The 13,045-nt window shown below is 37.7% G+C and overlaps 1 protein-coding gene across 3 annotated transcripts in view; it reads right to left on the reverse strand.

Moving 5' to 3' along the window:
• Positions 1-13,045, reverse strand: part of LOC110453480 (leucine-rich repeat serine/threonine-protein kinase 2-like) — a 69,701-nt gene that overhangs the window by 32,170 nt on the left and 24,486 nt on the right. For all 3 annotated transcript variants that reach the window (XM_021502453.1, XM_021502445.1, XM_021502437.1), the window contains exons 15-25: positions 12,561-12,671; positions 9,627-9,757; positions 9,241-9,392; positions 8,800-8,923; positions 6,920-7,031; positions 5,818-5,889; positions 5,581-5,691; positions 4,976-5,068; positions 4,302-4,438; positions 2,511-2,643; positions 233-425 (exon numbers count right to left, since the gene is read on the reverse strand). In XM_021502453.1, the coding sequence (XP_021358128.1) occupies positions 233-425; positions 2,511-2,643; positions 4,302-4,438; positions 4,976-5,068; positions 5,581-5,691; positions 5,818-5,889; positions 6,920-7,031; positions 8,800-8,923; positions 9,241-9,392; positions 9,627-9,757; positions 12,561-12,671 (1,369 nt within the window). The remainder of the gene's footprint in view (positions 1-232; positions 426-2,510; positions 2,644-4,301; positions 4,439-4,975; positions 5,069-5,580; positions 5,692-5,817; positions 5,890-6,919; positions 7,032-8,799; positions 8,924-9,240; positions 9,393-9,626; positions 9,758-12,560; positions 12,672-13,045) is intronic.

The raw sequence follows: 13,045 nt of genomic DNA on the forward strand, positions 1-13,045 counted from the left end.
GAGGCCAAAATTTTGTGGTTTCCCCAAAACACATAATGTTGTGGAGACATGACTTCGTGGATCAAGAGTAACAGTCATCTGGAGAAAAGCTTTATGTCAAACCTTTATTTAATATGTTGGACCTGTAAATTTGCTGATGAAGAGGACCCACAAAACAATGATTTTTTTTTTAATTTCCCAGTATTCTAATACTAATGAACCCTTCCCTGAGCTACACATGATAATGTCCTACCTAGTTTGATGACGAGGTCGCGGAGCTTCATCCTGATGTGATTCTGTAGCTGCAGCCGCTTGTTGTCTGCCACACAGTCAGCATGAGTACCAACCACGATCACCGGACATCCTGGGGCACGCGCGTGTATGTTAGCGAGCCACGATCTCAACAGGTTAAGTTCCTCCATCCCCCGACGCAGGTCCATCACCACCTGTTGTAACAGACCAATAAAGCTCCTTCAACCCATCAATACTATTTCATATTATTTGAAAAACTGTAAATATTTCTATTTTCCATGATATTTACTTTTGCGTAATTTGCAACAAACACCTATGGTAACTTTAAGTATCATAAGAAGAAGATTTTTTATATAACAGTGGACATACAGGCTAAGTGAAACCAAAATTGATGTCCTTAAATACAGGTATAGACAGGTATTCTTGCAAAATTACGGGAAAATATAAACTATTTATAGTGTCATGTATCTAATATCAAACTGCATTTTATATTCAAAGTTCGGACATGTTTTAGAATTACGATCACTATACTACAATAGGTAGAGCGTTTTAGTGCAATTGACTTTTTTTTGCTTTTATAATATTTTGCTTAAATTATCACAAATTATACAAAATTTTAATTCATGTAAACCATTTGATTTCCACATTATGACATATGTATCACACATCTAGTAAATAGTAAAGTTTCCACACAACATATAGAATGAAGACAAAGGTTGAAGGAGGTCAGATAATTGATATCAAAAGGGCCCTGTTATTAGGTAAACAACCCTGTTACCAGATACATGACCCTGTTATTAGGTAAACAACCCTGTTACCAGCTACACGACCCTGTTATTAGGTAAACAACCCTGTTACCAGATAAACAGCCTTGTTAAGCTAAACAACCCTGTTACCAGATAAACAGCCCTGCTTTTAGGTAAACAACCCTGTTACCACATAAACGGCCCTGTTACTAGGTAAACAGCCCTGTTACTAGGTAAATAACCCTGTTACCAGATAAACAGCCCTGTTTTTAGGTAAACAACCCTGTTACCAGATAAACGGCCCTGTTACTAGGTAAACAGCCCTGTTACTAGGTAAACAACCCTGTTACCAGATAAACGGCCCTGTTAAGGTAAACAACCCCGTTACCAGATAAACAGCCCTGTTACTAGGTAAACAACCATGTTACCAGATAAAAGGCCCTGTTACTAGATACACAACCCTGTTACCATATAAATGTCCCTGGCACTAGATTAACAAACCTGTTACCAGATAAAGAGCCCTGTTACTAGGTAAACAACCCTGTTACCAGATAAATGTCCCTGTTATTAGGTAATCAACCCTGTTACCAGATAAACGGCCCTGTTACTAGATAAACAACCTCGTTACTATATAAATGGCCCTGGCACTATAGATAAACAACCAGTTACCAGAAAAATGGCCCAGTTAGTGAGGTTAATAACCCCGTTACCAGATAAACGACACTGTTTCTTAGTAAACAAACCATTTTCAAATAAGTGACCCTGTCACAAGATGAATTAACCCCGTTACTAGATAAATAACACCATTAATAGATAAATGGCCCTGTTACTAGGTAAACAACCAGTTATCAGATAAACAGCCCTTATGTCCATGAGGTAAATAACCCTGTTACCAGATAAGCCGCCTTGTCTCGGTGAGGTAAATAACCCTGTTACCAGATAAATAGCCCTGTTGGTGATGTAAATAACCCTGTTACCAGATAAGCTGCCCTGTCTGGGTGATGTAAATAATCCTGTTATCAGATAAACTGCCCTGTTGGTGAGGTAAATAATCCTGTTACCAGATAAATGGCCCTGTCGATGAGTTTAATAACCCCATTACCAGATAAGCTGCCCTGTCGGTGAGAAAAATAACCCCATTACAAAATAAACGACACTGTTACTAGGTAAACAACCAGTTACCAGATAAACGGCCCTGTTACTAGGTAAACAACCAGTTACCAGATAAACCGCCCTGTTACTAGGTAAACAACCAGTTACCAGATAAACGGCCCTGTTACTAGGTAAACAACCAGTTACCAGATAAACAGCCCTGTTACTAGGTAAACAACCAGTTACCAGATAAACGGCCCTGTTACTAGGTAAACAACCAGTTACCAGATAAACGGCCCTGTTACTAGGTAAACAACCAGTTACCAGATAAACGGCCCTGTTACTAGGTAAACAACCAGTTACCAGATAAACGGCCCTGTTACTAGGTAAACAACCAGTTACCAGATAAACGGCCCTGTTACTAGGTAAACAACCAGTTACCAGATAAACGGCCCTGTCGGTGAGGTAGCACTGATGGGTACTGTAGAAGTCCTCCTGTCCAGCGAAGTCCCACGTGTTGATTGTGTACGTCACACTGCCATGGAAATCGTCAAAATGTTTCTGCCTTTCAAATCTGACACAAAGAAAAATACATTGAATTTCTGTATCATTCCAATGTCAGGTGAAAAGTGATGCTGTACCTTTAAGAGGTTGAGAGTAACACTACAAGACTGATCATCCACAACTGTAACTAGTTTGGTTATATATAATACATGTAATGGTTCATGAAAATTAACAACAAGAGGCCCAAGAGGGCCTGTATCGCTCACCTTAATATTTAAGCAGTCATAGCAAAATATTCTAATTAAATATTATATTGCACTAAAAATATTTCCCGCGCAAACTGTGTTGGCTTCATCCGTTGAAACTACCAGCAAAATATTATTATAAGATTCTATGCTTTTTTATTCTTCTTCAGAAGTTGCTTGACATATTTTTCCCTGTGACCTTGTAAGTAGGTCAATGTCATTTTCCTTCTCAAATTGGTTAGCTCTATTCCATAAAGCTATCAGCCAAATCTTATGAATCCATTCCTTTTAGTTCTTAAGAACAAATCCATTAAAATGTTGTTGACCTCTGTGACCTCTAAAGTAGGTTGAGGTCATTTTCATTCGCACACTTTGGTGAGCTCTATCCCACGAAGTCACCAGCCAAATATTATAATTTTATGCCTTTAATTCTTCAGAAGAAGTAGTTTGAACTGTTTGACATATTTGAACGCTGTGACCTTGAAAGCAAGTCAAGGTCATTTTCATTCACAAACTTTGTTTGGCTCTTTCCCAGGAAGCCACCTGCCGAATATTAAGATATTATACCTGTCAGTTCTTCAGAAGAAGTTGTTCTAAGTGTTTGACATATCTGCCTCATAAGACGTTGAAAGAAGGTCAAGGTTATTTTCCTCCTCAAACTTTGTTGGGCTCTATCCCAGGAAGCCATCAATCAAATATAAAGATTCTATACCTTTCAGTTCTTCAAAAGAAGTCATTTGAAGCTTTTGACACATTTGACCCCTGTGACCTTGAAAGAAGGTCAAGGTCACTTTCATCCTCAAACTTTGTTGGGCTATATCCCAGGAAGCCATCAGCCAAATATGCAGATTCTATACCTTTTAGTTCTTGAGAAGAAGTTGTTTGAAGTGTTTGACACATTTGACCCCTGTGACCTTGAAAGTAGGTCAACTTCATTTTCATCCCCAAACTTTGTTAAGCTCCATCCCAGGAAGCCATCAGCCAAATATGAAGATTCTATACCTTTTAGTTCTTGAGAAGAAGTTGTTTGAAGTGTTTGACACATTTGACCCCTGTGACCTTGAAAGTAGGTCAACTTCATTTTCATCCCCAAACTTTGTTAAGCTCCATCCCAGGAAGCCATCAGCCAAATATGAAGATTCTATACCTTTTAGTTCTTCAGAAGAAGTTGTTTGAAGTGTTTGACATATTTGACCCGTGACCTTGAAAGTAGGTCAAGGTCATTTTCGTTCTCAAACCTTGTAGGGCTCCATCACCAAAGCTTTAAGCAAAATATCATGACTCTAGGCCTGTCCGTTCTTCAGAAGAAGTTGTTTAAAGGAAAAGTTGACGGACAGACGGACGACGGACGCCACACCATGACATAAGCTCACTTGCCCTTCGGGCAGGTGAGCTCAAAATATAAAAAAATATTATTAGATGCAGATATATGATGAAAAGTTTTGAACATGAGTTATTCTGTAGTCTGTAAAACTTGACCTACTTCCAGTCCTTAACTATGACCCCAACAGTGGGTATGTCGGGCTGTGGGCTCTGTTTCATCAAGGCTCTCAGTAATGTAGATTTACCTCTTCCACCGTACCCCACCACCATCAACTTCATACGGTAGTACCGTGTGGCCTAGTCGGATAAGTAACAATCTTTAATGTATTATGATCAAAACAACACACAAGATTTCCATCCTAAACTATCATTAATTTACAGTACTGAAGTATTCTAACATAATTCCGATACTGTAACAAACTGTCCAATCATAACACATATATTAATTCAATTTTTAATACTGTATGCCGGAAAATTTTGGGTACGTTTTAATTTTCACCCTTATTTATGAGGGCAAATTAATCCTAACAGCAAACATTAGTAACTAACATAATATACAAAGAAATTAAATGTGAAGGGCAAATACATAATATTTGGTGAAAATTGGATTTTGCAGTCGAAGGAGAAAAAATTCCCAGCATACATTAGTTGAGATATCAAAGCCTTGAACTTACATATTTGGCAAGAGTTGTGCATGACATACTGCCTAGTCATGATACATCTAATTTAAATATAATCTGATATATCAGATAATAATTCTGCCATTCAGGAGAGAGGATCTGACAGGATATACTGTACACTCATATACGTACCAACCTAATTAATATTGGTTACCTTTTTCAGTTTGTTGTGTAGGAATGCGATAAGGTCCTTTACTTTGCCCCTGTGGATCCTGTCTAGGGAAAAACCAATCCCCTTCAACGGCATCTGTCAGGTATTATATAACATAATAATATAACAGTTCAAAATAAACCATATTACTGCGCTGGGTCTTTTATAAGAGTCGTCTCCACAAAATAATATTTTGCTTTTCATTATAATGTTAAATAAATAGTTATCCACAGAAGTCAAAAGACAACATACAATATAGTCTGGTGTTACCCTTTAACCATATGTCCAGCGTACAATCGTACAGTGTGCACTGATGTCAATGATATACATATGACAGTGATGTAGTACAATGTGTGATGGTTTGTGGGGAGTCTGGCTTATATTGTTTAATGTCCTATCAACAGCTAAGCTCATGTAAGGACATTGGTATGAGGGGAGTCTGGCTTATATTGTTTAATGTCCAATCAACAGCTAAACTCATGTAAGGACATTGGTATGAGGGGAGATTTATACAGTTAATACAATACACTTTATCATGATGCCCACTCCTGATGCCTGTAAGTAAAGATTTAAACACATTTAACACTTTCAACCTAAGTTGGACATACCTCCCACATCTTTGAGCACCTGCCTAGTTCATCTGGAAGTGAGGTCAAGGACTTGTTGTAGCTAATGTCCAGAGAGGTCAGAGAGGTCAACTGACCAATCTCCTTATGAAGCTGGAATAGATAATTGCATAATTATAAGTCAATGGACTAAATAAAGGCCTAGATACAGCCAGAAGGAAACAAATTTTAAACCATGTGATCAACATTATCCAATCAGATATGCTGTTATATACTCACCTCACTGATGTTGTTGTTGGATACATTGAGGGCCTCCAGTTTAGACCAGGCTTTAGCTCCCTCCAAGTTCAGCTTAAAACAAAATTAATTACAAACAGTTGTTTCCACGAAATTATCAAATTCCTAAAGTAAATCTTGAGCCTGTCAAAAACTACTGTTTCATTTTACAAATGTCGATAGAAATAGTGGCAGATAGACTGCATGGAAATCTAGTGAAGAATCATTCTTATTGTTAACCCTTTCCCTCCTATGTAACTTTAGTAGAATCTACCATGCATTGATCTGGATGAGTCCATTATGGTCTACAGTGTTGAAAGGGTTAAACCTTAATATAATGTCCAGTTTTTATTTGCTGTCTCACCTAATGCAAACATTTATCAAGATAAACTTTTCTTTTTCTCTTTACATTTCCTTTCCAGTGATTGATCAAATCAATATTTTGCTAAATGTACAGTACAGCAAGGTTATAATGGACATCTTCATCTTCTCTAAAAGTGGATCAAATCAAACTCGATAATCATACTTTCATTGAATATCTCTATAACTGTCAGTGTCCCCCTGTATATTATATAGTATGCTATCTCTATTACTGACAGTCTCCCCCTGTATATTATATAGTATGCTATCTCTATAACTGGCAGTCTCCCCCTGTATATTATATAGTATGCTATCTCTATAACTGTCAGTCTCCCCCTGTATATTATATAGTATGCTATCTCTATTACTGACAGTCTCCCCCTGTATATTATATAGTATGCTATCTCTATAACTGTCAGTGTCCCCCTGTATGTTATATAGTATGTAATCTCTATAACTGTCAGTATCCCCCTGTATGTTATATAGTATGCTATCTCTATAACTGTCAGTGTCCCCCTGTATGTTATATAGTATGTAATCTCTATAACTGTCAGTATCCCCCTGCATGTTATAGAGTATGTAATCACTATAACTGTCAGTGTCCCCCTGTATGTTATATAGTATGTAATCACTATAACTGTCAGTCTCCCCCTGTATGTTATATAGTATGTAATCACTATAACTGTCAGTCTCCCCCTGTATGTTATATAGTATGCTATCTCTATAACTGTCAGTGTCCCTGTACCTTACTAATACTGTTTCTACAGAGTAAGATCTCCTTCAGCATCGTTGACTTCCAGTGTAGTGGGGCGGGTAGGCCAACCAAACCATTGCCACTAAGGTCCACAGAACGTAGACTGTAACACACAGAACGTAGACTGTAACACACAGCACGTAGCCTGTAACACACAGAATGTAGACTGTAGCACACAGAACGTAGACTGTAACACACAGCACGTAGCCTGTAACACACAGAATGTAGACTGTGACACACAGAACGTAGACTGTAACACGCAGAACGTAGACTGTAATTAACCCACAAAAATGTAGACTGTAACACACAGAACGTAGACTGTAACACACAGAACGTAGACTGTAATTAACACACAGAATGTAGACTGTAACACACAGCACGTAGACTGTAACACACAGAATGTAGACTGTAACACACAGAACGTACACTGTAATTAACACACAGAACGTAGACTGTAACACACAGAACGTAGACTGTAATTAACACACAAAAATGTAGACTGTAACACACAGAACGTAGACTGTAATTAACACACAGAACGTAGACTGTAATTAACACACAGAACGTAGGCTGTAACACACAGAACGTAGACTGTAATTAACACACAGAACGTAGACTGTAATTAACACACAGAACGTAGACTGTAACACACAGAATGTAGATTGTAACACACAGAATGTAGACTGTAACACACAGAACGTAGACTGAAACACACAGTCTACGTTCTGTGTGTTACAGTCTCCGTTCTGTGTGTTACAGTCTACGTTCTTTGTGTTACAGTCTACATTCTGTGTGTTTATTACAGTCTACGTTCTGTGTGTTACAGTCTACGTAGACTGTAACACACAGAACGTAGACTGTAACACACAGAACGTAGATTGTAACACACAGAACGTAGACTGTAATTAACACACAGAACATAGACTGTAACACACAGAACGTAGACTGTAATTAACACACAGAATGTAGACTGTAACACACAGAATGTAGACTGTAACACACAGAGTGTTCATCAAACATTTTCAAATTAACAATTAAGGAAAACTGGTCTAGTTCATCAGAATTGTATTTATAAATTAACTAAAGTTGGGATCCACAGAGCATAGACTGTAACAGGTGCACAGCAATTTCATCATAAAATTGGTTGTAGTTCAACTGATACTGGAAACAAATCTACCTTACTGCAGGCCAATGTACAAAGTTCATTTGCACAGACGTCAAAAAAAGTTAAGATCTATTTTTTACCATAAGTTTACCTCTCAATGTATTCACTTTATCACCATAGGAACATTGTTTTTTTGACAAACAGAGTGATAATCAACAATAGATATAACAAGACTGACACTGACATTTGTTTGACATTCACTGGAGATTTCAGCAAAATAAACTAGAAAGTATACTGTAAGTGTACTTATTAAAAAGCATTCAAATTTTAGCCCTTTATCAATTTTTTACAGATTAGTGCTTTGATGAATTGGCACACCCACAAATATGTGTAAACAGTAAACAACATACAGGAACTTCAATTGGCTCCATCATAATTTAGTGCTTAGGTTTGGTTTGGTTTATTTGTGTTTTACGTCCTATTAATTACAGCTATGGTCATTTAAGGATGTGCCAGGATCTGGTGGTGGAGGAAAGCAGAAGTTCCTGGAGAAAAACCACCAACCTATGGCCAGGACCTGGCAACTGCTCAACGTAGGTGTTGAACCTGCGACCCAGTGGTGGAGGGCTAGTGGTAGCAGAATGTCAGATGCCTTAATCACTTGGCCAACGCGGCCCCTAGTAATTTAGTGCAACATTTACAGTTAGAAAAGCGCTAAAATAAGATGACCGCTAAAATGTGTACATTTACAGTATGTAGCACAGACCTGGGTAGCTCCAGTATTAACTTAGGTATGTAGAATGGCTCCTTCTCCATCAACTGGTTTCTGGCTAATTTCAGTTTGGCCAGTCTGGTCAGTTCTGTTACTATGGTTTCACTGGGCAGTCTCACTATACAGGAGGGAAAGACACCTTCAACATGTTATCTTTATAATATTTGTAAAAGCAATCATGTGTTTACAGACTGGTATCCGATCACTGAAGTGTGGCACAACAATTTTCATTATATTGACTTCTGTGTGATCAAAATACAATGTTCATGTGATGATACTGGTTTCATCACCATATAGAATTACATGAAAAAAAGGAAATACCCTGGTATATAAAAAAATGACCAAGGGTGAAGTTTTATTTGTATCAACAAGAAAAAGATATTCACAGTGTTGATCTGAGTGACCTTGAATGCCGACGACCTTGGAGGGTCCTACCTAGTCTGTTGTTGGAGAGATCCAGTGTCTCGAGCCTCGGACATCCAGTAAGGCATTGCTCCGGGATAAAGGAGATGCGGTTGTCCGACAGGTTGAGTGTTTGTAACATTGCCATCCCGAGGGGCGCCTCTGGTAACTCCTGTATGTTGTTACTGGACAGAGGTGGCAGTTTGTTAATATTTAGGGATTAGTAACAACAACACTATGTTAAGGATGTATGCTACCTTAAGGCAACATGAAACGCCTGACAAAAATCAGATCCACAGAGTAGGATTGTGAATAGTAATTTAGAATAAGTTAATTAATAACACATTGAACATCAGGCAGGAATTATTTACAACTATTTTACATGACATCACCATGAGTTTGACAATAGATGCAGTTACCTTGACAACAGCAGTACTTCCAGCCCCTGAAGATTTGCTGTGAGAGTGGGAGAAATCCAGCGGAGATTATTATGGGATATGACCAGCTCCTTAAGAGTTGTATTCTCCTCCAGTCCACTAACAGTCTGTATCTGTAGCAACATATCTGTATCTATAGCAACATATCTGTATCTGTAGCAACATATCTGTATCTATAGCAACATATCTGTATCTGTAGCAACATATATGTCTGTATCTATAGCAACATATCTGTATCTATAGCAACATGTCTGTATCTATAGCAACATATCTGTATCTATAGCAACATATCTGTATCTATACCAACATATCTGTATCTGTAGCAACATGTCTGTATCTATAGCAAAATGTCTGTATCTATAGCAACATATCTGTCTCATAGCAACAATTCTCTATCTATAGCAACAAGTCTGTATCTATAGCAACAAGTCTGTATCTATAGCAACAAGTTTCTATATATAGCAACAAGTCTGTATCTATAGAAAACATATCTGTCTCATAGCAACAATTCTCTATATATAGCAACAAATCTGTATCTATAGCAACAAGTCTGTATATATAGCAACAAGTCTGTATCTAAAGCAACAAGTCTGTATCTAAAGCAACAGGTCTTTATCCATAGCAACAAGTTTCTATCTATAGCAACAAGTCTGTATCTATAGCAACATATCTGTCTCATAGCAACAATTCTTTATCTATAGCAACAAGTCTGTATCTATAGAAACAAGTCTGTATCTATAGCAACAAGTCTGTATCTATAGCAACAGGTCTGTATCTAAAGCAACAAGGATATATCTATAGACAACAAGTCTGTATCTATAGTAACAAGTCTGTATATATAGCAACAAGTCTGTATCTATAGCAACATATCTGTATCTAAAGCAACAAGGATATATCTATAGACAACAAGTCTGTATCTATAGCAACAGGTCTATGTATATATAGTAACAAGTTCTGTATTTATAGCAACAAGCTTAAACCTAAAGCATCAAGTCAGTGTAAGGATACATACTGTGTAGTATATATAATCTGTATCTATTGTGATGTCTTTATTGTAACACAGTTATCTATAGTAACAAATATGTTGTTTGTATTTGTAGCAAAAGGCCTCCATCTAAATGTGTATGTATATATAAAGCAACATGCAGATTTAAAACTGACAATTAAACTATTGTTTTAACCTTAATTAATTTTCAATAACCTAATATGACGTTGGTTGGTCTTTGCCTTGGTACAATATAACCTTGGTTTGGTGTGACCTTGTTATGACATAAACACATTTTGGTGTGACCTTGGTACACTGTAACCTTGGTTTGGTGTGACCTTGTTACAATGTAACCTTGGTTTGGTGTGACCTTGGTACAATGTAACCTTGGTTTGGTGTACTCTTGGTACAATGTAACCTTGGTTTGGTGTGACCTTGGTACAATCTGACCTTGCTATGGTGTGACTTTGATAAATCTGACCTTGGTTTGGTGTGACCTTGGTACCATCTGACCTTGGTTTGGTGTGACCTTGATATAATCTGACCTTAGTTTTGTGCGACCTTGTTATAATCTGACCTTGGTTTGGTGTGACCTTGTTAAAATCTTACCTTGGTTTGGTGTGACCTTGGAACAATGTTACCTTGATTTGGTGTGACCTTGGTACAATACAACCTTGGTTTGTAGTGACCTTGGTACAATCTCACTTTGGTTTGTAATGACCTTGGTACAATACAACCTTGGTTTGTAGTGACCATGGTACAATATGACCTTGGTTTGGTGTGACCTTTGTACAATACCACCTTGGTTTGTAGTGACCTTGGTACAATATGACCTTGGTTTGGTGTGACCTTGGTACAATGTAAACCTGGTTTGTGTGACCTTGGTTTGGTGTGACCTTGGTACAATCTGACCTTGGTTTTGTGTGACCTTGATATAATCTGACCTTGGTTTGGTGTGACCTTGGTACAATATAAACTTGGTTTGGTTTGACCTTGGTACAATAAAAACTTGATTTGTTGTGACCTTGGTACAATATCAACTTGGTTTGGTGTGACCTTGGTACAATTTAAACTTGGTTTGGTGTGACCTTGGTACAATGTAAACTTGGTTTGGTGTGACCTTGGTACTATATAAATTGGTTTGGTTTGACCTTCGTACAATATGACTTTAGGTTGAAGTGACCATAGTTTGGTGTGACCTTGTTAAAATCTTACCTTGGTTTGGTGTGACCTTGGAACAATGTTACCTTGATTCGGTGTGACCTTGGTACAATACAACCTTGGTTTGTAGTGACCTTGGTACAATATGACCTTGGTTTGTAATGACCTTGGTACAATACAACCTTGGTTTGTAGTGACCTTGGTACAATATGACCTTGGTTTGGTGTGACCTTTGTACAATACAACCTTGGTTTGTAGTGACCTTGGTACAATATGACCTTGGTTTGGTGTGACCTTGGTACAATATAAACCTGGTTTGTGTGACCTTGGTACAATGTAACCTTGGTTTGGTGTGACCTTGGTACAATCTGACCTTGGTTTTGTGTGACCTTGATATAATCTGACCTTGGTTTGGTGTGACCTTGGTTTGGTGTGACCTTGGTACAATATAAACTTGGTTTGGTTTGACCTTGGTACAATAAAAACTTGATTTGTTGTGACCTTGGTACAATATCAACTTGGTTTGGTGTGACCTTGGTACAATTTAAACTTGGTTTGGTGTGACCTTGGTACAATGTAAACTTGGTTTGGTGTGACCTTGGTACTATATAAATTGGTTTGGTTTGACCTTCGTACAATATGACTTTAGGTTGAAGTGACCATAGTTTGGTGTGACTTTGGTACAATCTGACCTTGGTTTGGTGTGCCCTTGATTTGGAGTGACCTTGGTTTGGAGTGACCTTGGTTTGGCGTGACTCTGGGAGACTTACCTTGTTATGTGAAAGATCAAGGACACTCAGCAAGGGACACATCAGGGCATTAGAGGGAAACACAGTCAGACAGTTACTCCGAACGTCTAATCCTTCTAGCTTGGGCAGGTACTGAAACAGTCAGGTTCACATTTAATTCACACTCTACTGTACCTGGAACCCTACTCATTCAAATAACTAACAAAACATTATCATTAAAATTTCAAAATCTGTTAATTTTGTGTTCTCTATATCCATGTGTCATGATTTAGATCAACACATATTTCTTTTCATATCATATCAAATAGAAAATATGAAATAACAAGAGGCCCATGGGCCTTAACGGTCACCTGATATATTTATACAGAGAGTTGATTTTGTTTTTAACATGAACAGAAATATTATTCAAAGTGACAAAAAACAATAAAACCACCTTGTTCAATATCTAGCATACAGATTTCAGACTAAAAAGTATTTGAAACTAGCACCTCTGATTCTAAACAAGG

The sequence above is a fragment of the Mizuhopecten yessoensis genome, unplaced genomic scaffold, assembly GCF_002113885.1.
Source record: "Mizuhopecten yessoensis strain PY_sf001 unplaced genomic scaffold, ASM211388v2 scaffold855, whole genome shotgun sequence".
Lineage (NCBI taxonomy): Eukaryota > Metazoa > Mollusca > Bivalvia > Pectinida > Pectinidae > Mizuhopecten > Mizuhopecten yessoensis.